Source organism: Pempheris klunzingeri, chromosome 17 (assembly GCF_042242105.1).
Source record: "Pempheris klunzingeri isolate RE-2024b chromosome 17, fPemKlu1.hap1, whole genome shotgun sequence".
Classification (NCBI taxonomy): domain Eukaryota; kingdom Metazoa; phylum Chordata; class Actinopteri; order Acropomatiformes; family Pempheridae; genus Pempheris; species Pempheris klunzingeri.
Window position 1 is genome coordinate 6,029,061 of NC_092028.1, and position 27,945 is coordinate 6,057,005.

A 27,945-nucleotide genomic window follows, 5' to 3' on the forward strand; every position below is an offset into this window, starting at 1 on the left:
TAACATTTAGTTTAATGAAGTGCAGGGCTGAAGCACTACAGATATTTTGAGAGATGTAGTAAAACAGCAATGAATATATCCCTATATGGAGCTAAACACAATAACAAAGTGAACTGAGAAAAAAAAGACAGGGTTACCATTCACGTAATTTAATTGTTAATGAAAACGCTTCATCTTCCATTCTGCTGTCAGGTAATTTACAGTATGAGTAAAGTCCGAGCTGGCCAAACTGTCAGTGTGTCAGGTAACTAATGAAAGTCATAGCAGGTGAAACTTCTGTCCTTCAACAAATCGCGTCCATAACTTGTAGCCCGGTGCTCATCGTCTTCTATAGCAGCATTTAATGTCCGAGCAGGTCACTCAGGCCGACATGTTGTCGGTGGCACTGAGCTGGACGTACCCACGCTGGGCTGCACTAGACGAAGGAAAGGAGCGTGCGCGTGCACCGGTACGTTGCGCGGTCACGTTGTAGGTTCTTCTGTCACGAGCCTTATCCGAGCCGCGGAGTGGAGGCTGGAGAATTAGAACGGACATCAATTATACAGGACATTTTATTTAGCACATTTAGCGCGTGATAAAGAGAGTGGGGCTATAATTTCATATCGGTGGCTGGCAATTAAGGCTGTCTACTGAGTTATTGCGGTCAACCGGTGATGTATTCCAGTATTTGAATGATATTGCTAGCCAGCTAGCTAGCTAGCTGTTAAGCTAGCTTTACGGTGCGTGACTCGAAGTAACTTAACGTTATATTCTCGGACGCTATTGTCAACACATCTGACTGCATTCATCTTAGAGACATCTAAATAGAGAGAAGCTGTAACCGAAGTGAATTGTTACCAAACGTGTGCGCGTTGCTCCTAACCCTAGCGAGATAAGGGTTGAATGAAATAACGTTAGCTTGTCATAGCCAGCGGAAACGAGCCAGTTAACAGGGATAACGTTAACTTATCCTGCTGCTGCTGGTTGATCCACCGTCATCCAGCTAATCTAGCAAGTGCTATCCGAGTTAGCCACCTACAACCATACAACGAGCTTGGTCGGTAACAGTCAATCGTAAAGTTGTAGCAAACGACTGGATCTACGAAGAAGCTAGCTACCACCAAACGTCAAATTGGCCATCTTCCACTCCAGTCCAGTGTGAAAAGCTGACCTACGTCAGTTCGTTTTTACGGATAAGGCCGGAGTGAGGACAGAAACCTGCAAAAATGCCGGCTGTGTCGAAAGGAGATGGAATGCGCGGATTAGCCGTTTTCATTTCGGACATCAGAAATTGTAAGTGGCATTTTCTTTTATCGTACTTCATAATTTGTGTCATTTACCATCAGTTGACATTAATCGTGTTGTTTCTGGTTGCACGAAGCCCGTTAGGGAGCTAGCGTCACGCACGTAATCATAGAACTGGAGTTCCAGTAACGACGCTTTGACATGCTGTAGTGAAATGATGGGGGGTACCAAAGCGAAGAGCGGTAACAGCCTGTAGGTGTCTGTTTTTACTAGCCGCTAACCACTCAATAATGGAACAGTTCATACTCAGATGTTGCCACGATCGTTTCCCCACGATTTGCTGCAACAGAACCAGGGGTCTGAAGCATGATGCAGAAAACGAGGCCTTTTCTTTTTTGAATGTTGGCATCTCTTTGGTAAAACTAGGACCGTGAACATCTGTGTGACATTAGAAATCCAGATGTCTAAACTAATCTGGGAAAAGGAGGTTCATTTCGCTGTTGAAAAGCTGTGTTCGTGCCATTAATTTAAGCAGACAACAGTACAGTCCACACAGCTGACAATGCATATTGTGGTAACTTTGTAAGCACACTGCTCTGCCCGCTTAGCAGGAGAATACTCAACCTGAGCCCTTTTCAAATGAGTGGCCAATATAAAATAAAATAAGAAGTTGTGACATAATCGTTAATAATGTATTAAAACTGATTATTTAATGTTTTTCCATACATTTTCAATAATTTGTATTTTTCCTATTAATATTTTGATCTGTGTCAAACCTAGACGCTTTAAATGGGTCGAATTATTAAGCCAGTAACTAAATGATTGATAGGATAGGCATAATGCTTAATTGATAAATGCACAATGATTAATTCCAACGACTTAAAGTGACTTGATTAAGTGAGCTGAGAGAGAAGACTCTCCACTGACTCTCTCTTTCATAAATCGGTATCTTTTTATGATAAAGCAATAGAATAGAATACATTTTTGAACAAGCTATAGAAAGAATGTTGCTGGATATAGTAATCAGACCGGAAGGTCTGTGTATGGCTGATTCATTGAATTAAATACCGGATAAATCAAATTACTTTGATGTGCAATATTGGCTAAAAATGATATGTATCCAGGGAAGGGTATGGCAAAATCTGGTGGCAAATTTATTCAGTCTCATTTTCATAGCACCCCAGCCAATACAAAAAAGCGAGGAGAAAGACTTTTTAAGGCATTGTTAGACTTAGCAAAACAAGGTCTTTTGCCAACCTGAGTTCACATCCAGAATCTTCTTATTTATCTGTAAACAGTACTGTAGCTACTTACCAAAATAGTCAAACAATGACAACGGTTTTTGTGCAACAGTGCACCCAGTAATTATTTCACAAAGCATTAGCCCATTAGTTTAGCTGAGGTTGCTGGCTCGAATAGCTGTATTTTTTAGTAATTATTGGTTGTTATAATTTTGTTTGGTGTGAGCAGTTGTCATTTAAACAGTGTATGTTTATTCATTCTTGAGATTGGCTATTACTGGTGATTGTTTGACATTTAACAGTGATTCTTTGAAGCTGTCAGGCCTGAGAAACTTCAGACAGACAAGTGTTAAAGTTAAACATACATGAGTACTGCTCAATTGTTTGCCCCTCTCCCTGTAGTGAAAATACATGATTTACATCCTACTTGAATATCACTAGTTGTATTATTCTACAATGTGTATATTAAGTGTATGACGGCATTAATCCAAAATCATGTATTCTGACTCGTATGTCCTTCATTAGTCATATACAGTATATAAAATGTGCTAAAAATGCCTCTTTTTTTAATAGTCAACATGGAGGCCTACCACTCACTCCAGATAAATTGCTAGACATATCACTTTGAGTGTGCACAGGACACACTTGCTGGCAAACAAAGCTGCTTTTCCAAAACTTGGATGTAAAGCAGATTTATCAGAAACGGTATCCACAAGTGAAATATATCACAGTGGGATACTACTTCCCAGTGGGTCAACATGTATTTGTGGTTGTTCCACTGGGCCCCTACACCAGATTTCATCTCTTCACACAGCACTGTGCATAGTCTCCTCTTCTTCTTCTTTTTCACCATCTTATTTTTTTCAGCAGTTTGTGTGATACTGCATGTTTGGGTCACAGTATTTGTCTTGAAATACAAATCTGCATAGGAACTAGCTGGAGCCATGCACATCCTTGATATTAATTCAGTTGAGCTTGAGGAGGTATCCTTTTCCTAATTTCCTCTGTTTTTGATAAAACAAAATACACTCATGCACAGGTGTGTCATGATTGCCTGGTATTTGTGCATATTCTTCTCCAAAAACACTGTCTCAAGGGGTCTGAGAGAGAACTAGACCAGAGAGAGGGTGTTCCTATTGGCTGTTCTACAAATGCAGATGTTTGTGCACATCCCCTCAGATGCTGGTGAAAGCCTGATTCGGTGGGAAAAAATCCTATTCCAACAATGGCAACAAATGCCTACACTGCAAGCTACCCCAAAACACAGACTTGACTAAAAGAGAGTCTAAAATAGAGGCTGACAATTAACCCAGTCAAACATGAGTTAATATTGGCAAAGCTTTTCAGAGATAGAGAACTTTGCAATCAAAACTTCATATTCCTGTAATATCTAAATTTGTTGCAGTGATTTGACAGCTTGTCTCTAGGATGTATTATAAGATTTCTTAAAATATATCCATGGGTTGTGTACACTGATTTACAGTGAAAGCAGATAATGAGTGGTTATGTTTAACGTTGCTAATAGTTTAGCTAGCTGCTAATTCTAACTGTACCCAATGGCTTACAGCTGCAGCTCATTCAAGTTCATGTTTTTTTTGAACCGCAGTATATCATTCTAAAGTGATTATTTTTGTGGTTATAGAAGCACACATGACTATGCAGATTTAATACAAGTCAGTAATGTGAAACAGCTGAGATACTTTAAGTATTCATTCAGTACAGTTAACTGATGCCATTCCTTGGTCCTGTAGTTAAATTTTTTTGGTACCACTATGCCCTTAAGTAAAAAAAAAAAATGGAGGATGAATGCTTGCATTAGTAAAGCATGCAATGCGCTTTGCTAATTCATCCCTTCAAATATGGGTTTCCACCTTCAAACCGTGTAGAACCTTAGTTAGGGTTGGGTTTGATAGCATTTTGACACATCTGAAGTAACTTGTGTTACTCATGGAATGAATGTTAATCTGCTCCATTTTATATGAACTGCATGTCATGTCAGTTGCAATAGGCTAAAATGAGAGGCCTTGCTTTGTTTTGTATGTTTCTGAGACATTTGTTGTATAAGTGAGGACAGAAAATGTTTGATAGCTTCATTACAGGTATTTTGCTCACTTTGGCGTCAGAGTTCAGCCATTTCATGTGGTCCACCCAAATAATGTTGGTACACACTAAGTGCATATGATATCTAACCTGTATTTTTGATTCTCCTCTTTCTAGTTTTATTCTTTATAGTGCTCTTATTTGTAATTCAGATGTACCTGGCTGCTATGGCAATTTAATTTCCCTTTAGGGATTGATAATCCATCCATCCAACCATCCATCTATCTATCCATCTATGAAGCTGTGAAAAAATTTTGGGATATGTTGTGGAGCTATAGTATTAACAATAAGCAAATACACTAGATATTGATCAAATGCACTGAGCACTTGGTTTCCCAAGATGGCGTTGCTTTTGATTCTTGAACTCAAAAATATCACGCTTTTTTAATGGCTAGGTCTATCTATATCTGTGTTTTAAATGCTGACATTGTACTACCTCCTTTTCCGTCAGGTAAGAGCAAGGAAGCTGAGATCAAACGGATCAATAAAGAGCTGGCCAACATCCGCTCCAAGTTTAAAGGCGACAAAGCTCTGGATGGTTACAGCAAGAAGAAGTATGTCTGCAAGCTGCTCTTCATCTTCCTGCTCGGCCATGACATTGACTTTGGACACATGGAGGCAGTCAACCTGCTGAGCTCCAACAAGTACACAGAGAAACAGATTGTAAGTCTGATTGTGTGTGTTTACAGCATTGATTGATAGAGTTTGTATAGCTGTACCTGTAAACAGAATTTTCAGATACAGCCAGCCACTTGCCAGTTTGAGACTTTTCATTCGATCTTGTGTGTGTGTGTGTGTGTGTGTTCTATGTTTGAAGATTACTCAAAACTATCAATATATTTTTTCTGTAATGCACTTTACATACATTTATGACAAATGTGTTATTCTGTCCTCTATCCAGTACAGTCCAGTGCAGCTGTAGAGCAGCCACCCCACATTAATCTCCTATAACGGTGTACATGTCATGTGTACTACCTGTAAGACTTATGTTTTAATGCTTTTGTACAAAATCTGTTGTGTGAAAACATTGGATTTCCACACACTCAAAGAAATAGATATTGTGTGTCCCACTGGACGACAGTAGAGGAGGTTGTACCAGTGTCTGGTTAAAAAGACATACTGCAAACTTGCCGTGTTTCAGCGACAATTGCCAGGTCATTCACATGAATCGTGTAGACTAGAAGAGTTTCTAAAGATGGAAGGGGCAGGTCTGAGTGAGCAAGGAGAGTGTGAATGTTATTGTGCATTATCTATCAGTGCTGTGAGTTAGTCCCTCCCGCGGATTCAGGCCAGAATCAATCTCATTAGACTGACCAATAAATAGTGTTGTTTCTATTTCTATAAGCCAATCAAACTTTGATCTATGACCTCAGCGATTGTGTCTATCAAAACTTGAGGTATTTAAGCGTTTATTTTTGGAGGAAACATTATTGCTTTTGTCTTGTTTGGAGACTACAGCGAGGCACTTCATTAAGTGTGTTATAGGAGAATGATTGTGCTTGGCATGTGAGAGTTTGCTGTGAGTCAATTTTGGTTGCTGCCTGAGCAAATAAAGGTTGAGTAGCCACTACCGTGGCGAACAAAGCAATGTAAATAATGTTGTGGGCTGTTTTAAAGCCACCTTCCTCATATGCAATGTTAGCCAAATTAGCTAATGTAGTATTAGCTGACATCTTGGTGCACACCATTGGTGTAAAGTAACTAACTATAGTGTATTTATACTCACGTAAAGCTTATGTACACCTATTTACGTACAATACAAGCACTGTGCACAAGTACAAATTTGAGGTACCTGTACTTCACTTATTTTCTGCTAGTTCTACTCCACTAAACCTCAGGAGCTCAACTGCATTTATCTGACAGCTTTAGTTAGTAGTTAATTTGCCGATTCGTATTAGCAATACAATATAATCAATCATTAAATTATGATATTGTATCACTAAGGCTGTTTTGGACCCCAGGGGGTTATTCCTAAACTATCCAGCACTATGTAATGTAATGTATAGAATAAATTAATTACAATTGGCTCCACATTTACCAGCTGCATTATTAAAGCCATGAACAAATATATACATCAATAATTAAAGTCCAGTAATATGATGTATCTTATTCTGTAATGGGCCATTCGACATAACGAGTATTCTTTCTTTATATCAGTGCAAAACTAGCGAATCTAAATTAATACCATGCTGCACCTAAAAAGGATGTGACCAAATTATGTGCTGGTGGTACCAACTGAGAACGTTAGCAGCACCACTGCCACTAGTGGAAAAGTTAGTCTGTAGCCTGGAGTTTCACAGAGTGGTGAAACTCAATATTGAGTATCAAGATCAACAAAGGTCTGATCAACAAACAACAACCAGATCTAGGTGTAATTGTTTAGTTGTGTGAAGACAGAGTAGAGGGCAGTGGAGATGGGATCCTCTGTGGATCTGTTGGCTCTGAAGGTAAGCTGGTAAACTAGCTTTGTCTGTAGCACAGTTCTGAAATCCACCGGGGGCGTTTCAGGCGCAGAGCGTTTTGATTGACTGATTAGTTGACTTGCTCAAATTTTGATGATTTGGTCATTTTCCTGTGGTTTTCGGGCTTCTGGTGCCACATCACTATTATAAAATAATAGTGATGTGGCTTCAGGCAGAGGGGGTTTTATCACCATGATCAAGGTTCGCCTTGGATGTGGGCAAAATGGGCTACAGCACAACAAAGCAGTAAATGCATACAAGAAACACATTTAAAGCAGGCAAAATACGTATTGTAGCTTGTGTGGACACATTAGAAGCCCGAAAATGACCATAGCATCAAAATCTGAGCAAGTCAGCTAATAAGCCGGGCAAAACGCTCTGTGCCACCCCTGATGGGTTTCAGGCCTTACAAATGATGGGGGCACTCCTCCCTCCGTAGCCTGTGATGTTCTGGATCACCTGCCTCATGTCTTTAGTGCTGCTGGTGTTGAGGTAGCTCTCCAGCCTCTGCCAGAGCAAGACTGAGTACTGGCATGGAGGAGGCAAAGCAGTGTTGTCCTCTGACTGAAAAGCATTTTTTTTTTGACCATGGATAGGAACCTCACCTATCCAAGCTTTTTTCCTTTTTGCCAATTTTGCTAATATTCTGAGTTTTGGAACAGCAAATATAAATAAGTTGCACTGCTCTGCATCACTATGCGCTCCATTACGCTTCTCCATCTCCGCACATCTCCACAAGCTTGACTCTTGAATTACATGATCATGTTGAGGTTGTTGTTTGAGCAGCATATCTACCACTGTACTCCTGCTCTATTGAAGCACACCAGATCCAAGGTTGATGACAGTGTTGACAGAGCTAGAGATCAATGACCTGTGTGTCATCACCCACATACTAGCCAGAATCACAAATCTTCAAAGTATGAGGTATCCGCTAATGCAGAGTGTTGTTTCAGTACTTACAATACTAATGTACATTAAGTGCAAGTCATTGGGTCATGGTTGTCCACAGCACAACCCTTTCTCCTGATCAACGAATGAGCAGCGCACAAGTGGTGCATATGGGCCATGGCTTTGCAAATGTAAAAATATGCCAGACTTCTGTTTATATTCTTTACACAAGGTGTGCACGGCTCTTTTACACATAAATTAGTGTCTATTTTGTGTAACTACTAATATACAGTAAATGCCACTCCATGGCACATCTGCTCCAAGAACAGTCCATATACGTTACATGTTCAATGTTGAGACATCAGGTGTGACACATTTTCTACCCTTCTGACTCTAGCACATTAGAATAGCACATTGAAATGAAATAATGATATTAAGATTTAATGATGTTTGAGTGTATTTTCGGTCATACATCCAAGTATTTGGGGAAAGACAGCACGACAATGGGCTTCATGCAAGAACTTGCACAAACCGATTCGCTCTCAAGCGGTACATGTGACATATGATTTGTGACAATTTTGTGGCGTTTACCAATTTTTTCATACCGAAGATTTTCTCCGAGGTACATATGAAATTGACTAGTATGTCCTGGCATGTTTTACGAGTCATATACAGAAAACTTTCAAATTTCTCTAAGGAAAACAATTTGTTTGTCTTTACACCCATAGTGCCTTAATTGGAATGAATATTAAGTAAAAATTAAATTAAAATGTAATTTAAAAAGTATTTACCTCGTTTAATACTCTACATGTTAAAGCAGAACAGATAGCCACTGTTTCTTTATGGTGGACTGTTTTTTTCAGGAAGAGGAAATGTTGAGTAAGCAGAATAATGTTGAGTCAGGATCTCTGTTCCATGTGGTTTGAGGTTGGACTGCTGTAACACTAAAGACAGCAGAACGAACCCTCGGACAAGTTCCTTTATCTATATCATGGATTGTGAGAGTAGAAGAGCTAATATGTAGATGGGTCCAAGGATGGCAACCATAAACCAAATGTACTGTTGACAGTGAGAGCTTTTTAAAAGTTTGACCCAGCAGAAATGTTTGACTCAATAATTGTCTTTATGTCCTTCCTTTTGAGACATGCAGTACACTAGATGGTGAGCATGGCTGGGACTGGCAGATGCCAAGGTCTGGTGGAAGCTGTTATCTGTCACTTCACATGTTCCATGGTCAATGATAAAGAACCACTTTCTGTGTCAGTTGGGGATCACTATTCAACTTATTGTGTGACTGCAAAGAACTGTAGGTACCAGATGTGCTCGCCCTGCCAGATCTGCTTGTGGTCCTAGATTTACAGATATTACACATTATGACACTATGATTTGCTCTGTCGTAAAGTGTATGGAAGCTGTTTAAATTCTGTATTTAACCCTATGCTTTAATTTTATGCTTTAATTATATGCTTTGTATAATGCCTTGCTACAATCCAGGACTTCTATTTATTCAAATAAATATCAAGCTTCAGTCTAGATCAGGGGTGCCCAATACGTCGATCGCGATCTACCGGTTGAACGCGAAGGTAGTGCAGGTAGATCGCGGGACATTAAAAAAAAAAAAGAAAAGAAGAAAAGATTTTAGTCTATCACCTATCATCCTTAATTAGGACTAAGCGATTTAGAAAATGAATGAATGTACGTATCCTCCCTCTGGCGTTTGCGACTTGATAGACGTACAGGACGGCCAGTCTCAGATCTCTTCTCTGCTAAGGGTCGCGGGCAGGGACATACGCGGTCAGATGCGCTAGCTACTGCAAAACTCCAGCAAACAAGGTGACTTAGTTAGCCTTCCAATTTATATCCACTAAAGAAGGGATATTCTGGGATAGGGAATAGGATAGGAAGGGATATTTGACTCCATTCAGTTTAAAACAAATAGAACTCATGGCATAAAGCATAAAGTCATTCAAGCTTATGCCACTCAGTAATGTTAGTTGAGATGTCTTCTTCTACACAGTCACACAATCAAAATTGTTAAAATGGTAGTCTGTGGTGCGAACACACAGCACTCTTACACAGTTGCAATGTACAGCCAATCATAATGTCGTGATTTGTAACGGTTGTAACCGTAAATCCAGGAGGGACCCTGAGCACATCGGGCCAAGCACATCTAGTACCTACACCTGCACTAATATGGGCTGAAAGATTTGAGAAGAACACCTAATTGAGGTTTTGTTTGTTGCGTAGTAATAGCTACTTAGTTAATGATAAGTGGAGTTCATTAAACATCAGGTCTGTATTGGAGGTGTTTGTTGAATCTGTTTTAGAGAGGTGTTGATTCAATTCTACGGTCACTGTTGAGGCCTGCTGTTTTGTGTTGTGTTGTGTCCTTAAAGGTGTTTCTAATGTGTTGTCCATTCTATTGATATCATTGAGGGTAGATGGATTAAAACAATTGTCAGTATAACAAAATACAATTCCTATACCATATACATATTAATACATATTTTTTGTACAAGTACTTTTAATGTTTAACCGATAGTATTAATCAAAATTCTTATTGTTAGTAACCTGATTAATAATTAACATCCCTAATCAGAGTGTATCAGAATATCATTGGCTTAAATGATCAGAATCCCACCATAAAGAAATAAAACAACTTCATCATAGCAACAGACTTTATTACTTCATGACTCTGCAGTGTGAAATTGGTCATGTTTTGTCACCACCTAGTGGTTAATTTGGAACTGGCCTCCTGATTGGTTAGTTTGATGTAGTAGTTACTTAATGAATATAAGTGAGGGTAAACTATATTTTGGAAAAATGGTCTAAAGCAGTTTCAACAAGAACTAGACATTAGAATCTTCATGAAGGTTGGATCTCTTGCAGGTGTGTTGTTGACTGTTGTATTAAACTTTGTGTACAGGTATTATCTTGAATGATATGACGTGGCACACCCACTGTACACTATTTCCTTTTCCTTCAATCATGTTTTAATCCCTTTACTGTGTTTAAGTCTCATTGGTGTCTTCTCCTCATCTATTACTCAAGGGTTACCTGTTCATCTCAGTGCTGGTGAACAGCAACAGTGAGTTAATCCGTCTGATCAACAACGCCATTAAGAATGACCTGTCCAGCCGCAACCCCACCTTCATGTGCCTGGCCCTTCACTGTATCGCAAACGTGGGAAGCCGCGAGATGGCCGAGGCCTTTGCCAGTGAGATCCCTCGCATCCTGGTTGCTGGGTAAGTGTGACCTCTGCTTTGGAGGGCTGAGGAAGTAATTTCAATATAAATCATCCTCGTTTCTTATGTTTTACTGTAAGTGATGAAGAAAAAGACAGTCTCAGTATCATGTCACTACACCAGGTGACTTTACTTGGCTGCTGATTTATAAAGTTGAATATCATTCACCACAGTGACACGATGGACAGTGTGAAACAGTCAGCTGCCCTGTGTTTGCTGCGGCTCTATAAGACATCTCCTGACTTGGTGCTGATGGGTGAGTGGACGTCACGTGTCGTGCACCTGCTCAACGACCAACACATGGTAAGAACACAGTCCAGATCCCCAGACATCAGTAATGTAGTTACATGATGCAGCCTTGTGTAGCCTGTTTGTGTGTGCGTCTTAAATAGTGTTGATTTAAATGGTGTACATTATAATGACTGGCTTAAATTAGGCAACATATTTGAAACCTGTTGCAACACTGGTATTCACAAAGCCGTGGTATGTCAGCAAGATGATTCATTCTCTTCTCTTGTGTGTGTGCCTATCTTGGGTTTAGGGTGTTGTGACAGCAGCCATCTCTCTCATCACCTGTCTGAGCCAGAAGAATCCAGATGAGTTCAAGACCTGTGTTTCCCTGGCTGTTTCCCGACTCAGCAGGGTGCGTGCGTGTGTGTGTGTGCGTGTGTGTGCGTGCGTGTGTGTGTGTGTGTGTGTGTGTCATGAACAGTTAATTGTAAACAGAACTTTCAATCATTCTTGTAGGAATTTTCTAGAATGAAGTTATTGCTATTTCTCTCTGTGTATGTATTCTCTCCTCCAAATTGCACTGACTGCTCTGAGCCTCTGAGTCATTCTCATCGTCTTACAAAACGGAGCATCTGACATGTTCAGATTGTCTCACCTACACTGGCAGCATGCATTCCTGTCATTTTTAAGTGGTAAATGGATTGTACTTGTCTAGCGCCTCTCCGGTCTTTTTGACCAATCGAGGTATACATAGATACACAGATGACAGGGCTACCATGTAAGGTGCCAACCTGCTCATCAGTCGAAGGCTTACTCATACACTTACACATGCATTCACACACCACAGCACAGCTTCAGGAACAATCTGGGGTGTAGTATCTTGATGACCAAGATACTTGGATATATGGACAAGAGGAACTGCAAATCTTCCAATTATTGGAAGACCCGCTTTACCACAGAGACAGAGCTGCCCCTTTAAAAATGTTTTCTAAAGAGATTTAATCTTTGGCCTTGCTTTTCATCAGTATTAGAATTAAGGATGCATATTTAACACGTTGATGGATTTAAAGTTGGAGCTCATTATCCCTGAGGTTACTGGGGGCATCAGTTTTCACGCTGTGCCGATCTGTAGCCTGCTGTTTGCCTTAAGTCCTGCTGCAGTGGCCCATCACCAGTCCCACCTTGAAGGGTGCGTGCTGTTCAGGATGCAAGTTCCATGTACTACTGCAGTGAATGATCCGCTCTTCAGCATTGCTGTGTGGAGAGGGGCAGATCCCATGTTGTGCCCTCTATATTGCGTGTTAATTAAACTAACACTTTACGTTTGCTGTATACTTTGCACAAGTACTGTTAATATTTTTCTAACTAATACTAACAGTCAAAATTCTTATTGTCGGTCAAATGGTTAATTATTAACCTCCCTAATCAGTATATTAGAATTTCATAGAAAACGGTACTATCAATTATCAAAGCTAGACTTCCCACCTGAATGAGTAGACCACTGATGAGGTAGAAAGGCGCTATACAAATACAATTTACCAAAATACAGACCATTCATTACCAGGAGAGTGATTTCTGTGCATTTTAATGCAAGGCAAAAAACAAAAGATACCCTTAAACAATATCTTATCAAGCCAGATACAGTCAAAGTCAACCATCTGACACCTGACTCGGCACACATGGTTCTATTAGTGGATATTTGCCATACTGCTCATTTCTGGGCTTCCTGTATATAGTAAGCTCCACTTTGCTGAGACTGTTAAACAGTGTCTTGCACAGTTTTGGCTTACCATGATAAGTCATAAGAGATTTTGTTGGTTCTCCAGATTGTGTCGTCGGCTTCCACTGACCTACAGGATTACACCTACTACTTTGTCCCAGCACCATGGCTCTCCTGCAAACTGCTGCGTTTGCTGCAGTGCTACCCTCCACCAGAAGATGGTGCTGTCAAAGGCCGTTTGGTAGAGTGTCTGGAGACAATCCTCAACAAGGCTCAGGAACCACCAAAGTCCAAGAAGGTTCAGCACTCCAATGCTAAGAATGCTATCTTGTTTGAGGCTATCTCACTCATCATCCACTATGACAGGTGAGGATTCTCAGCAACAACATGACTCTGCAGTACCAGAAAATAAATAAAAATGTAGTCGCTGACACATAGAAGTGATGATGTTCTTGCTATGGTGTTGGAAGCATAAAGATTGCAAATTTGATGAAAAAAGTTTCTGCACACTTTATCTAAGCAATAAATCACTTTAATAGCTACGCTTTTGGTCTGTCAGACCTTCATCAAGTGTATGCTCTGATGTATGCTTGTTGGTTAATTTTCTAGATCTTTTCTTTCCTGTATATGAATGAAGTTACTGTGATAATAAATTGTATCGAATTATATTTCAGCTAGTCTTGATTACTCTTAACTGTGGTCTGCTAGTATGCTTTTTCACAATCTGATAACACTCATGGGTTTTACTAAGCTACCAGTGAAAAGAGTTTGGTCTCTGTTCCACAGTGAGCCCAACCTGCTGGTGCGTGCCTGTAACCAGCTGGGTCAGTTCCTGCAACACAGAGAGACTAACCTGCGGTACCTGGCTCTGGAGAGTATGTGTACTCTGGCCAGCTCTGAGTTTTCCCACGAAGCTGTCAAGACGCACATTGAGACTGTCATCAACGCCCTCAAGGTGGTGCCTCACACTTTGAACTAAACACAGTCACTCAGCAGACATCAGGCCTACGGAATGTTTTGATTGAATAGTTAAATAATTAATTATGACAGACATGTGCCAGTTGGCACAATCCTACCAATGTCCATAAACCCCATGTACATTTCCACTTCACAACAACACACCTGAGCTTTAAAAAGGATACAAACTATGGTATACTGGTCAGTAGCAAAGGACAGTCCACACATTCTGTTGTCATATATGTCCTTAGATCTGTCTCTGTCTCTCTCATATCTTCCGTCTTACGTTTTTTTTCCCCTCTCTGTGTCTGCGCAGACTGAGAGGGATGTGAGTGTTCGACAGAGGGCAGCCGATCTGCTGTATGCCATGTGTGATCGCAGCAATGCCAAGCAAATTGTAGCTGAGATGCTCAGCTACCTTGAGACAGCAGACTACTCCATCAGAGAGGAGATGGTAAGTTTGCCAAGGAAGATTTCTTACCATGCTATTTTAACTGAGATTCCTCTCTAAATTTCAAGAGAAAATTGGTTTTGCATGTTTTTTCCCCACCAGCTCCACATTGCATTCATCAACATCAAAAAACAATCCACCAGTCCTTGGAAAAATGTACTAATACAGACAAACCAAGCTGTAGCAGTGAGACCTCTACCCGTGGGTTCCCCAGCACACAAGACTCAGACAGTTCAACTCAAGGGGTGTTTATTTTTAACGCTAACAAAAAGTGTCCGCGTTTCCGAGCGGTCCGGTCGCTCTGTGCTGCTCTCCTTCTCTCCCGCCGGGTCCCGGCGTGCTACTGCGTAAAATAGGGAGAGAGGCAATTTACTGCAGGTGTTGTCAAGTGCTAATTACCTCTCTCCCGCGCCGTCTCCTGGGCCAGCCCTGCACCTCTCTCCGTTGCAGCTGAGCTCAAAACCAGCCGCCCCTCCACACAAGCAAATTATATTCTATTCTATAAACTGAGTCCAACACTAAATGAATGAAATGTGATTGATTTAAGATAATTTTCCAAAACTGATTGAGCTGTAATGAGTTGTGTGTCCTTCATTCAGGTGCTGAAAGTGGCCATACTTGCAGAGAAGTATGCCGTGGATTACTCCTGGTACGTGGACACCATTCTCAACCTCATCCGCATTGCTGGCGACTATGTCAGCGAAGAGGTGTGGTATCGTGTCATTCAGATCGTCATCAACCGGGATGATGTGCAGGGCTACGCCGCCAAGACGGTCTTTGAGGTACTACTGCATGAAATCTTAAAATAAAGCTTTTGACATCAGCAGTAGACTAAAATGTTAATGTTAAGCTAAGAGACAAACGTTGATCGACATTAATGGTTTAGATTGACTATCAAACTACAATTAATTTTTTCATAGTGACTTAAATGGAAGTCTGCTCACATTCATGATTTTGTCCGCTTATTCTTTAATTGGGTAGTTTTTATTTAACTTTGCCTGTTTCAGACTGTATTTCTTCAGGAAGTTCTTGTACAGCTGTGTTTTTTAAAAAACATTGATGAGGCACTCCAGAAGATAGTAGGATTTTACTATTAAACTGAAGAAAGCTTCAGTGTCAGTGCTTGTCTGTAGGCTGAAGGATTGCTGCTCTGTATTTTTTAAGAAATCAGGGGAGATGTTGTCTTCAGCACTGTTGCAAGTAGAAAAAAGTAAGCTGAATTATTGTCTCCTCTAGGCCTTGCAGGCCCCTGCCTGCCATGAGAACATGGTGAAGGTTGGAGGCTACATTTTGGGAGAGTTTGGTAACCTCATTGCTGGTGACCCACGCTCCAGGTATGTTGGTTTTTAGCAGCCACGGCACTAAATTGATGGTTGAAATGTTAGTAACTTTGCTGTCCTGTCATCCAGCCCACTGGTCCAGTTCAACCTTCTCCACTCCAAGTTCCATCTGTGCTCCGTGCCGACACGTGCCCTGCTGCTGTCAGCCTACATCAAGTTTATCAACCTATTCCCAGAGACCAAGGCCACCATCCAAGAGGTGCTGCGTTGCGACAGCCAGATCCGTAACTCAGATGTGGAGCTGCAGCAGCGTGCTGTCGAGTATCTGAAGCTTTCTTCCATCGCGAGCACTGATGTCCTGGTAAGTTCTGATGACCCTATTAGAGCAAAGTCAGCTCAGGTCCAGTAGTTAATGACAAAATATCATTTGCAAGGAGCACTGGTTTACATGTAATGACTCTTGATTACACTGCCAGCCTAAATGGATGTGGCCCACAGTCCTGTTCTTATTTAACATGTTAATCTACCGTGATGGGTGTCAAATGTTAGCAGGTCTAAACTTATAGCATGATTGTCCTCACTGTCCCCCTCAGGCCACTGTTCTGGAGGAGATGCCTCCCTTCCCAGAGAGGGAGTCATCAATCCTGGCTAAATTGAAGAAGAAGAAGGGGCCGGGTGCTGTGTCTGTGACAGAGCTGGAAGACAGCAAAAGGGAGGGTGGGGAGTTGAATGGAGGGGGTGACCGGGGGCCCGACACAGCAGCAATGGCTGCCTCCAACGCTGTAAGCGGACCTTGTGTAGGGTTTACTGACAAATAAACAGAATGAATGGTTTGCATTTAGTTGCCTTTTTCCATACCAGCAGCTGCAACAAAAGTTTTACATTTTCGTAGCCCTACCGTAAGTTTTCCCTGTTTTTCAGTCCACCCCGTCACCATCAGCAGACCTCCTCGGGATTCGTTCTGCCGCTCCTGTTGGTCCAGCTCCGACCAGTGCCGGCAGCCTATTGGTAGATGTTTTCTCGGAGGCGGGGCCTGCCGCATCTTCTGCTGCTGTGAATGACGACGGCTTCCTAAGGTGAAAGGTCATGTCTTGATGAGTAGATGTAGAATCCATTAGTCCAGTATGAATGGCTGCAGCAAAGTTAGCTGATAATGCTCTCTAGCTGCCAGAGGAAACGGGATGTGTCAACTTGAGACGCAGTATTGTAGAAATGAAATGTGACTTGATCAAAGTCAGACGTGCAAGTCCTGCCTCAAATTGACAAATCAAAGAAATGGGTTAGGGTTAGTGTAAAAATAGGCCTGAATCAGCCTTGTCACCTATCCTTGGGGCTGCCTTGGGACATCTCTAATTTCTACTGTACTGTTACCTCCACTCAATGTGTTTCTCATGCGCTTCACTAACCAGATTACTGGGGCGTTAGTGTCAGAGCTTTGGACAGGCAGACAGAGCAAAGCTTTCCTTCACAGCAAAGTGTGTATTAATTTAACTAACAGTCAAACTTTCAGTGGCGGTAAACAACTTCTTTAGACTTCTAGAGGCTATGTTGTGTTAGTTTCAGTTTCAGTGGTACTTTGAATGGAATCATTTTGAAAATATGGCTGTGTTTAATGATCTCTCCTTTCATTCTCACACTCTAATCTCACTTTCCCTGTCTGCAATCTTTTGTCATGCACATGCTGTTAAGAAACCTAGTTACTCGTATGCATGACAGAGAAAGATACCTGGGAAATGTAGGTTTCTTTAATCCCCCTACCTTAACTACAGAGACCAGGTTTCTCATTTAAGCAATGTTTAGGAAATCAGCTTATTGTAGAAAACTGACCGCAGCATGGTAACTTTCACACAAGTAAGCACACGAACTGTTCAAACAATGGCTCTGATACTGGACTGAGCAAAACTGGTCTAGTTTTAATTTGAATGTACTGGAGTTTACTGGCTTAAACTGTTAACATAAATAGTTGTGGTGTTTGTGGAGTGTTTGTGCTGTTAGACTACTATGCAACTAGTTGTAATGTGTCCATGCTGCTTGTCGCTCTGTTGGTTCTGTCTTTCTTTGCTCTATCTTTGTCTAATATGGACCTGCCAACCTGAAGATATTCATGGTCAGAGACTGTATGCTGTTACTTTTTAAAACCTCAATCAGTACATCAGGGCTCTTAGTGGCCCCCACTGTCCCTCCTTTGTTATTGACTGTTTTTCTTTAGGAGACAATCCTGGCTAGAAATTAGTTTCAAAGTGTCTGGCTAAATATAGCTGCACATTATTGTGCTATTAGTAAGTCCCTTTGTAGAAAATGTTAAAATGGGGCTTGATTTTAGAATCGCAGATTATTCCAAGAGACATGTAATAAAATGAGAAGCTTACAGTAACATTCCAATAATGGGAGTACAGCTTCAAATTTAATTTGATAAATTGATTTATTTGTAGTGGCGTGCCACAATGTCAACATTGACCACTACATCTTGATCTTCTATTTTTTTTTTTACTGTTTGAAATGTTAAATCTTACCATATTTTTGAGCAAACCCATTGACATTGACCTGTCTGTGAATAGCCCCTTCTCTCAGTGCACACTCTGAATCAAAACGCAATCATGGCGGATTGAGTGTGTATTAACACACACTTACCTGGTAGATAAAGATGCACACTACGCACAGGGGAGTCTCATGGTCAGAGTGACACAAGTTACAGTGGGAAGACACCTACACACATTTGTCCAAAACTCATTCATTCAGGTTAACTCTGATGGTGCTGTCATGTGTTCAGGAAAAGGAAAAAAGCAGTAGTGACCTTTCCTGTATTTCACATTTCTGCCAAGTGGCACCAACATCATTCTTCTTTTGCTTCGCCATGTTTCAGTTGTGCAAGAATGCTCTGCTCTTATTGCTCAACACTATAGAACACATTTAGAAATGTATCATCTAGGTGAGAGAAGCCAAAAAAATTCACGCTCGTCTTTTTGTCATTACTGTCTGGAGAATCTTACTACACAGGATAAAATGATCAATTGTTGTGCCCAATGCCCATTTTTGTTCCCAGCGCTCTACGTCTGTAGGGTACAGCTATTATCTGGTTGATATCATGTAGGCTGAACCTGGCACAGTTGGCTACTTTGCGTTGGCACAACACAGGCTGTCCAGTTCCACGGCAGTCTGAAGGGGCAACCATCCAAGCAGAAAGAGATGGTGCACACTTTTCTTCATGGTTGGCAGGTCTGCTACACTTGTCTGTTCTTTTTATCTTGCTATGTATGTGACTGTCTTTCGTCTTTTTCTCTCCTTCCCTTCTCTCCACTTCCCTGTGTGTGTGTGTTTGTACGCGTGTGTGTGTGCGCGCGTGTGTGTGTGTACCTGTGTGTATGTTTTGATTTGAATGTGTGTCTGTCTCCTGTCCTCTACCGTGATTGGACATTGACAGAGATCTGGAACAGCCCACCGAGACCTCTGATTCCCTATTGGTGGAGGGTTCGGGTGACTCGGAGTAAGGGCCCAGTAGTAAATTACAGAATTAGCTAGAAAAATACAAACACAGCATCTCCACATTGTTTCTCTTGGACTTTTTATCTTTGATTAAACATGTCATCGGTGATGTACACTACACTGAGTGGGTAGCTTGATGCACGAGCCATTGAGATTTACATAAAAGCACCTGACTTAATCTACATATACATTGATGCCTTTTAACATTTTTCAGAACTGAAACCCTAACACAATCATTGGTTCTGCCTTCCATTATCAACAGATGAATCGCATACTGTAGAATAGGTCAGAAGTACTACCAAATTCAGTAGCTCTGAAGAGGTAATCGCCCTGTTTTGATTGAATGGCTTACAACTCTCGCACTTATCAACCCTATTTTCAGCAGCAGCAGGCAGCCATTTTCCAACTGTATCATGGTTTGGTTTGTGTGTAGTTACACATCTATCCTGGCAGCATTATTATTGAATAGTTGTTGCTAAAGAAGCAGAGACCTGTTTAGGTAAAACAGAAGAGACAGATGTATGGGGAGAAGAACTCAAGCTCAACTTGATGGCATATAGGAACAGTAGGAATACACAGTACATTGACTCTATTTTCCCAAAGTCAGAATGGGTCCCATGCCATTTCCAGCCAGGGAAATATATCAAGCGTGCACACAGCATATATGTATGAAAATGGGAGCTGACAATTAGTCATTATCACTCTCACTGTAAAATGTGACATTGTATCCACAGTAGTCAACTGTGACTGTTCTTCTGTGACACTAATGACCAGTAAACATTACTTGCTTCATGTACATCATGATTTATTTGCTATCACACTTAATCCTATTTTGCGTTTGTCGATACACCAACCTCTGCACCTCAGCAAACATAAAACTCTTTATGGCATATCTAATTTTTTTAAATGTTTCTACATTTCTACTGGGATTCTTTTATGCACAATCTGCACAACTATGCACATAAAGTATGGATAGATATTTACTACTATACTTATGTAGATGCACTATAACAATGTGTAAAATGTCTATTGCAACCCTTCAAGGAATAAATAATAAAATAAATTCTTCACACACATGCACCAAAAATGTTCATGGCATCAAGCTTTATGTGTAGACTACGTATGTGCTTCTGAACATGTGAACATAGTCTGAAGTAGAGTGCAGTCTGTAAGCATTTGGACAGTGAATCATTTTCTGTTGCTTTGGCTCAGTACTCTTGCGCATATCATTTGAATCAGTTACTGGGGTGATTTTCAGCCTAAAGTATCTTTAAGGATGCTTCCCTTAATCCTTGCTGCATGTAAACTGGATGAATTTTGGTCCATTTTGTATACTTGTGCCCCAGTTTTGAACAGTATAGTAGGACAATGACAAGTTCATCCAGTCTGGATACTGTCAAATCTCAAAGTCTGCGCTCTATCCTCATACCTATTGTTGTATTTCTTATTCTATATGCTTGAGTATAGAACCAAAACAATAGAAAGTGTCCAAATACATAGTGACTGCACTGGAAGAGTATTTGTGTAACTACCATGCAGACACCTTTCATTGTGTATGATGTCATTTTGTACAAATTGCTTTTACTAACCTCTGCATTTTATCCTTTTATCCTTCTTTCTTTTTCTCTCATGTTTCTCTTAACCAATCTCAATCACACTGTCACTGTACCCTGTGTTGAATGGATGTCTTTTTCATCTTGCATTTCTGCTCTATTCATTCCTCATTTGTCCTGTTACCTATCTGTATCCATCCCTCCTCTGTCCTTTGGGCTCTCTTCATCCCTGCGCTGTCCTGTGGTCTCTCAGCTCTGCTCCTCCCTCTGAGGATCCTGCTCCTCCTCTGTCTGAGGCAGACGATCTTCTCAACAAGTAAGGTCTTTCTCTGTGTGAAAGCTTTGTCATGTGTTTGCCTAGCTGCATCTCTGCATGATTGGAAGTGTTTGACCTCTTGTCAAAGTAAGAAAGATAAGTACTTACAGTTAACTCCAATTAAGCTCGAAGCTCAAGTTTTGGTGATGTACAGTCAAGTGAGCTGCCATTGGGCAAAGATCCAGTACTAATTGCTGATGGGGGAAGAACTCCATTTGGAGTAGACCTGCATGTGATCATTTTCATTTTTGACCATAACCCAACTTTACTTGATTTACATTGAAATAAATTTTGCAATTTTGCTTGATAAATGACCTCAACAAGGATCAAAATTCAATCAGTTAATTCTTGAATCAGCCAATCGTTTTAAGAGTCCGTTTAAGCTGCATAAAATAAGTAATGATTTAGTGTTATCTATACCAACATGATACAATCCTTGAAACCATACCATCAGCTGATTGGTGCCTGACACATCATGGCATCCATAGTAATAACATTACTGGGTCATTGCCTAAAAGGACAGCAGCATTTAGGTCATTGGTTGTGTAACTAGGACTTCCCACTGTGTCGATTGGCTATTACCACTAGTACTAATACCAATTATTACCAACTCAACTGTGATCCTCCTTCAACCTCAACTATAACAAGTAACAGTTTGACTAATTGATCAGGAAAATATTGTTTAAAAAAATCTATTTGGGCTGGAGCCACCCAACAGTTTATGCTTGACTATTGATAACACTGGGAAGTGAGTTCTAAATACAATAGGTCACTTTACAAATATGATACCATTTACACTGCTCACATCAGGAGTACCAAAGACCTTTTCAGACAAGGACACGGTGTAGCCTGTACCAGCCAATCACTGATACTAAATGCTGTTTTATTGTTTTGTTCAGTTGTTTTTCAGAATGTGATATCGTCAAAGTGACTTTAGTTGACTAACCCTTTAAATCTCTTCATCATACAGGTTTGTGTGCAAGAATAACGGGGTTCTTTTTGAGAATCAGCTGCTACAGATTGGCATTAAGTCAGAGTATCGTCAAAATCTGGGTAAGTTCGCAGGTTGTATACATTTTTTTTTTTGGCCATGGGTTAGTGCGTTTTTTTCACTTGGTGGGTCACACTGTCAAAGGGGTTTGGTCTGGCTAGTTTCAAATAGCTTTTAGTGGGAAGATTTATTGACCAGTGGGCATCATATCTCTACCACCTGTTGCTGTTTGATTATCAGCAGATAGAGATCTAACGTCCCACCTGCCGGAATTTGAATATTTGAACAATTTATGCATTTTCCACAACAACTATGTGCAAAAGACTCTCTTACGCACTGAAATGGAAATATGTACATTTTATCACAGCTGCCCATATAATCATTTTTACACAAAACAAATCAAAATCACTTTTGTTATTTTTCAAAAGTGTTTGAAAATAACACGGTGTTCCCTAAATTGATTATGGAGCACCTGGATGAATTATAAGAACAAATGTTGGCTTGTTTTAATGGCTGAACGGGGCTCGAAAGTTTTGATCCGTTACAGAGATATCATTAAAAGTATGAAGTGAATGATTTTGCAATTTTGGGCGATTGATGCGACTCCAGAGGGTTAATCAGTGGGCGTGGTTTGTGACTTGGTGTGTCACAGAGCCTGCCACTGATACTCCTACTGTTTATTCCATAAACCACAAGCCATGTTAATAAACAGAAATAACTTAACAACTGTGTCTCTCTCAGGGAGAATGTACTTATTCTACGGGAACAAGACGTCGGTGCAGTTTGCCAGCTTCACCACCACAGTCAGCTGTCCAGGGGAGCTGCAGTCTCATATCCTTTCTGTACAGTTATGTTTCTTTGAGTTTAGACAGCATCAAAGCTTCACATGGGATAACGTGGACACTGGTATTCAGCCATTTCAGAATAATCTCTCCAAGTTCAAAGTAGAACCTGGCACAACTTTAAACATTGACCTTTTCTCAGATGCCGTCCATGAGTACCTGTGAGGCAGAACCACTGTTGAATTCATGCTAAGAGCCATCATGGCATTTAGACCTGGGAAAAGCACGTTTTAGCGAGCAAAGTCTTGCATAATTGTTACTTGGCATTCGGGCTTAGATTGGTTTCATTAAACTGATTTATGACTTCCTTAATGAGGATTAATGAAGTTTAGTTGGTTTTGTCACTGATTATTGTAACTGTACATGTAGTTGGCACCATGCATGTTTAAATTTTGATATAGTAATGGAAACCTTATAAATTATAATGCTGCTTCACTCAGAAAACTTGGGGCTAAATTGACCCTGCAAGGCAGCATGAGTGCTGATCATAGTTTGGGGTGTTTGGAAGTCAGTCTATGTGATGCCTCCTTTACAACCAGCCACAGCTCAACGTTCAGACCAAGCCAGTGGAACCACTGGTAGAGGGTGGAGCCCAGATCCAACAGGTCCTCAACATCGAGTGTCTGACTGACTTCTCTGATGCCCCGCTGCTCAACATCAAGTTCAGGTAAGCTGATACAGTCAACCCAAGCCAAAAATGTGAGCAGTGGACTGGAAATATCTGCAGTTTTCCTTTGCTGTATGGAATCTCAAATAGGACAGCAATGGAGGTCTGGGTATCATTTGAAATTTTTGATACAAGCTTGAGTTTCAACACTTTGTCAATGCCTTAATTTGAGCACAATAAACCTGTGCTTTGGCAAAGCCACTTTATTTCACTTAAATGTCAGCTTGTGATTCAAATCAGAATTAGGTTTAGTGCAAAGTAAGTTTTCACATTAGAAGGAATTTGCTTTGGTATATTGGTGCATAATGAAAAAACATAGATTTGAATAAAATATAAGAATATAAAATAGAAAGATTTACAATGCAGAATATGAGAAAGAAATATAATATATAATATAATATAAGATGTACACTATCTTTTTTTTAAAGATGAGAAGAGATAAAATAAGCAATAAGAGGTGCCTATGCATTTACTAGTCAGATTTTTGCAGAGTCCAATATTGTACAGGAAGCTCAAGTATTGAGCCAGATTCTGCAACATTGGAGAAAGTAATCCTGTGCTACTAGCTCGCTAGCTTTAGCCTTGAGGTCATGTGCAATGGGTGTACTTGCAGGTATGTCGGCTGACAGTCAGGTCGGCCATCGAGTCATCGGACGAGTTTATTACAGTTCTGTGACAACCAGAGAGACCAGAGTTTTTTCTCGTTTTGTCAAACAGTTTCATTCATTGAATTCCAACAAACATGATAAAAAGTTGCAGACCATGCCTTTAAACAATTTTTTTAGGAGGTCAAAATACATATTACTGCTGCCCCCATTCACAGCAGAACATTGTATCTGTACATAGTATCTGTGCTGGGAGATCTGTCCGGAGTGATTAACATTTGTGAATTGTTCTGGTGATGGCAGACTATATCATTGGAGTAAGGGGAGCGCTGCAGACAAGAGAAATCACTCCTGTCTAACTGCAGCTACAGAGAAAACCTTGTGTAGATGGATGTGTAGAGCTGCAGTGTGTGTGTGTGTGTTGTTATGTTCAGATATGGTGGAGCTCTGCAGAACCTGACCCTCAAGCTGCCTGTTACCATCAATAAGTTCTTCCAGCCAACTGAGATGGCCTCACATGACTTCTTCCAGCGCTGGAAACAGCTTAGCCAGTAAGTGTGTGTCTGTTGGGCTGTGTTACGTGTTTTGTCAGTGCATTTGAGTTCCCAGGTAAAGCTGAAGTCTCCTGTGTGAACTATTCTCAGGCCTCAGCAAGAAGCACAAAAGATATTCAAGGCCAACCACGGCATGGACACTGAAGTACTTAAGGCTAAGGTATGTGTACATTCATCACTATCTCATCAACCACATCTGCCATAATAAAGGTTGGAACTGGCTTGTGCATTTCTGAATGTACAGTACCCAACACTGAAGAACTATTGCTTACAACCTGGGGTTTGTTTGTGATTGCCAATGTTACATGTTACACAACATTTTTATTTACCAATCCAGTATATGGCACAGAAAAGATTATTCCTCTGTTTTCCAGTAATGTCTAAAATTCCTTTTGCGGTCTACTTCATTCTATGCATCTGATTGTATGTTTGTATGTAGCTATTGGGACTAGGAACGGCTCTGCTGGACAACGTCGATCCAAACCCAGAGAACTACGTGTGTGCTGGAGTTATCCAGACCAAGGGCCAGCAGGTTGGCTGTCTGCTAAGACTGGAGCCAAATGCCCAGGCACAGGTACAGCACGCAGGCTCTCAGACAAGTCAGGGTTAAATGTTTGGAATAAGTCAGTCATCATGGCTCATTGTCCCACTAGTCAGTAAGTGTTGGAGGTGATAAATACATCAATACATGTAGACAAGTTTCAGTGCTTTTCTACAAAGCTGAACAATGTGGCAGATACATTTTGTACACTTCTCTGTTTGGTTTGATTGCAGCTGAGGCAATGTGTTCTCACTCTGTGTGTGTGTGTGTGTGTGTGTGTGTGTGTGTGTGTGTGTGTAGATGTACCGTCTGACTCTGCGCTGCAGCAAGGACTCTGTCTCCAGGCGTCTCTGCGAGCTGCTGGCTGAACAGTTCTAGAGTCCAGACCTCTACCGTGACCAGTACTCCCACCATCCCCACCAGTGACCTCTCCTTTGAGCCCTCCTGCCGCACCTCTCCTCCTCCCTCCAACAAAGAATCTTTGAGTAAAAAAAAAAGAAAAAAAGTTGTAACCTACATAAGGGAAAAAGCAGCCACTGCTAGCAGCAGCGGCAATATTATTGTCATTATTCTTGTCCCAGATTCTGATTCCAGTTCATCTTCTACTTGTTTATTAACCTGATGCTACATTCTTGTTTTTGTTGGTGTTTACCTGTGTAACTGGTGTGTGCGTGGTCGGGGGTGTGTGTGTATTTGTGTCCCATGGTTGTGCTGGGGTCTCATTCTGCTCCACCCTGACTTCTCTGTAATACTGATGCTGTTTGTGTGCGTGTGTGTGTGAACGTGCGTGCACATGAGATTTCATTTGACTTGGTAGAACATTCCTTGAAGTAACATGGGTGAATTATTGCACATCCCCTCCCTACACACACGCACACACTAACTAGTACAAGCCTGTTATGATTCCTAGCGGTTCTGGTAGGTTGAGACCTGGGGGGTCCAGTACTCTGCTCTCTGCCGCTTCAGCCCACTCATTTACATCATGCATTCCCTGTGCAAATGCTCTGAAGGCGTTGGGATACTCTTGGAGGCCCTCCAGCGTGAGCCCCGTTACCTTTCCTCAGAATGAGCTGATATCTCCCCCGAAGCCCTGTAATGAGCAGCCCTTCATTCCAATGAACTAGTACATTCGTTTCTGTTCTTGATGTGTGTGTGTTACTATGTGCCAGTGTGTTGCTATATTGCTTTCTGAGACATTCCCATCATGCTTGTTTAGAATGCCTGTAAGTATCTAACTGAAGCCAGAGTAGGAGGATGGCACAGAATGGACACTGGGTGACGGGTACAGGGACGAGACTTCCTGTGTAAAAACAGACTTTTTGACCATTTGAGTCTCTTAATCAGTGCCTGGGAGATGGTTCAGGGTGCTGCCAGTGAAAAGCTGTGGGAAGCGTCTGTGAGCCGTTTTTTTTTTTTTTTTTTTTTACTGAAGATGGGAAGGTTAATCAGATGTACACTCGGTAAGCCAAGTGGAACATTATTTTTGAAAACACTTCTCATAAAACTTAAATCTCATCTTGTATGTTCAAGTGTTTCAGTTTTTGAAGTGGTCACAGAACTGTGAGATTTATACTTCATTGCATTTTCATGCAGCATAGTTTAGTTTAACAAGAGAGAAGACTTGAGTGATGAGGATGAGTTCTGTACCTCTGATGATGAGCAGTGCACAGCTGCTTCGCTTAGCTTTTCAATGGGAAGCACCTGGGCCTGTGGATGAGTCGGACCCAAACGGAGTTGGCTATATCTTAGAGCTGTCATTGCTCCAAAAGGAAGCTGGTACTGACTCAGGTTGCTGCACCAGCCTCTACGTGGAGTACTGTTGATTTTCTTTCTGAAGAAGTGCAAAAGCTTAGCTATGATCAGAGTAAGGTATAAATAGACGCACCATAATCATCTAAACCATCACAGCTCTGCAGTTATTGAAGCTCTGAACAGACGCTGCTGCTGCAGCTAAATCCAGAGCCAACACACGACCGAGTTCCATCCCAGCTTGGACCGAGAGATCGGTTCCATAAACTTCTGTACACATTCATATTCCTGCTTCTCCAGCCACGCATTTATAGAATAGATCAATGCCAGCAAGCCTGATGTGCACACAACCACTACAGTAAGACATTCAGCAACCTGAAAATCTTTAGATCCATGCTTCCACAGCTTTCTAACTCTTCCTGGACTTCCTCTCACTCACAAGCACTGATGTCGTGGGAGAGGACAGGATGTTAGACACCCAGATGTCCATTACAACTACAGGGGACTCTGTATATGTGTGTGAATGTGAGTGTGGCTGTAAGCAGGTAAGAAAAAAAAAGAAGCCTAAAGACATTTCTAATAAATGGTCACATTACATTCTGTGGCTGCACGGCAATCACAGGACATTGAACTTTGTAGTGGAAATGTAGTCATTTTGTCATTCTGTGAGTGTGTGTGTGTATGAGTTTGTGTGTGCGCGCGTGTGTGTCTATGCAGTATCCACTAGCTAATGCAGCCTCATGTATCGGTGTTAAGAACCTGTCCAATACCTGTGTTAGAAGTAAAATTTACTCTGTAATGAAAAAATGTGAAAGTAAAACTATGCCATATATCTGACATGACGC

The 27,945-nt window shown here is 41.1% G+C and overlaps 1 protein-coding gene across 1 annotated transcript; it reads left to right on the forward strand.

Moving 5' to 3' along the window:
• Window positions 1-484: 484 nt before the first annotated feature.
• On the forward strand, window positions 485-27,937 carry ap2a1 (adaptor related protein complex 2 subunit alpha 1). The gene is made up of 21 exons (XM_070847240.1): window positions 485-1,272; window positions 5,017-5,228; window positions 10,967-11,160; window positions 11,334-11,463; window positions 11,702-11,803; window positions 13,218-13,477; window positions 13,898-14,066; window positions 14,385-14,522; window positions 15,119-15,301; window positions 15,756-15,853; window positions 15,929-16,160; window positions 16,393-16,581; window positions 16,721-16,875; window positions 21,089-21,151; window positions 22,122-22,204; window positions 22,884-22,973; window positions 23,528-23,651; window positions 24,691-24,807; window positions 24,901-24,970; window positions 25,250-25,384; window positions 25,652-27,937. The coding sequence occupies exons 1-21, from the start codon at window positions 1,206-1,208 to the stop codon at window positions 25,727-25,729; spliced, it is 2,889 nt and encodes a 962-aa protein (XP_070703341.1). The 5' UTR covers window positions 485-1,205; the 3' UTR covers window positions 25,730-27,937.
• Window positions 27,938-27,945: the final 8 nt, after the last annotated feature.

Excerpts from the sequence above, each read along its gene's own strand:
- ap2a1 (XM_070847240.1), top strand. The coding sequence starts at position 1,206 with ATGCCGGCTGTGTCGAAAGGAGATGGAATGCGCGGATTAGCCGTTTTC. Across the intron at positions 14,523-15,118 it reads ACTCCATCAGAGAGGAGATG|GTGCTGAAAGTGGCCATACT; the intron begins GTAAGTTTGCCA and ends TCCTTCATTCAG. Across the intron at positions 25,385-25,651 it reads AGCCAAATGCCCAGGCACAG|ATGTACCGTCTGACTCTGCG; the intron begins GTACAGCACGCA and ends GTGTGTGTGTAG.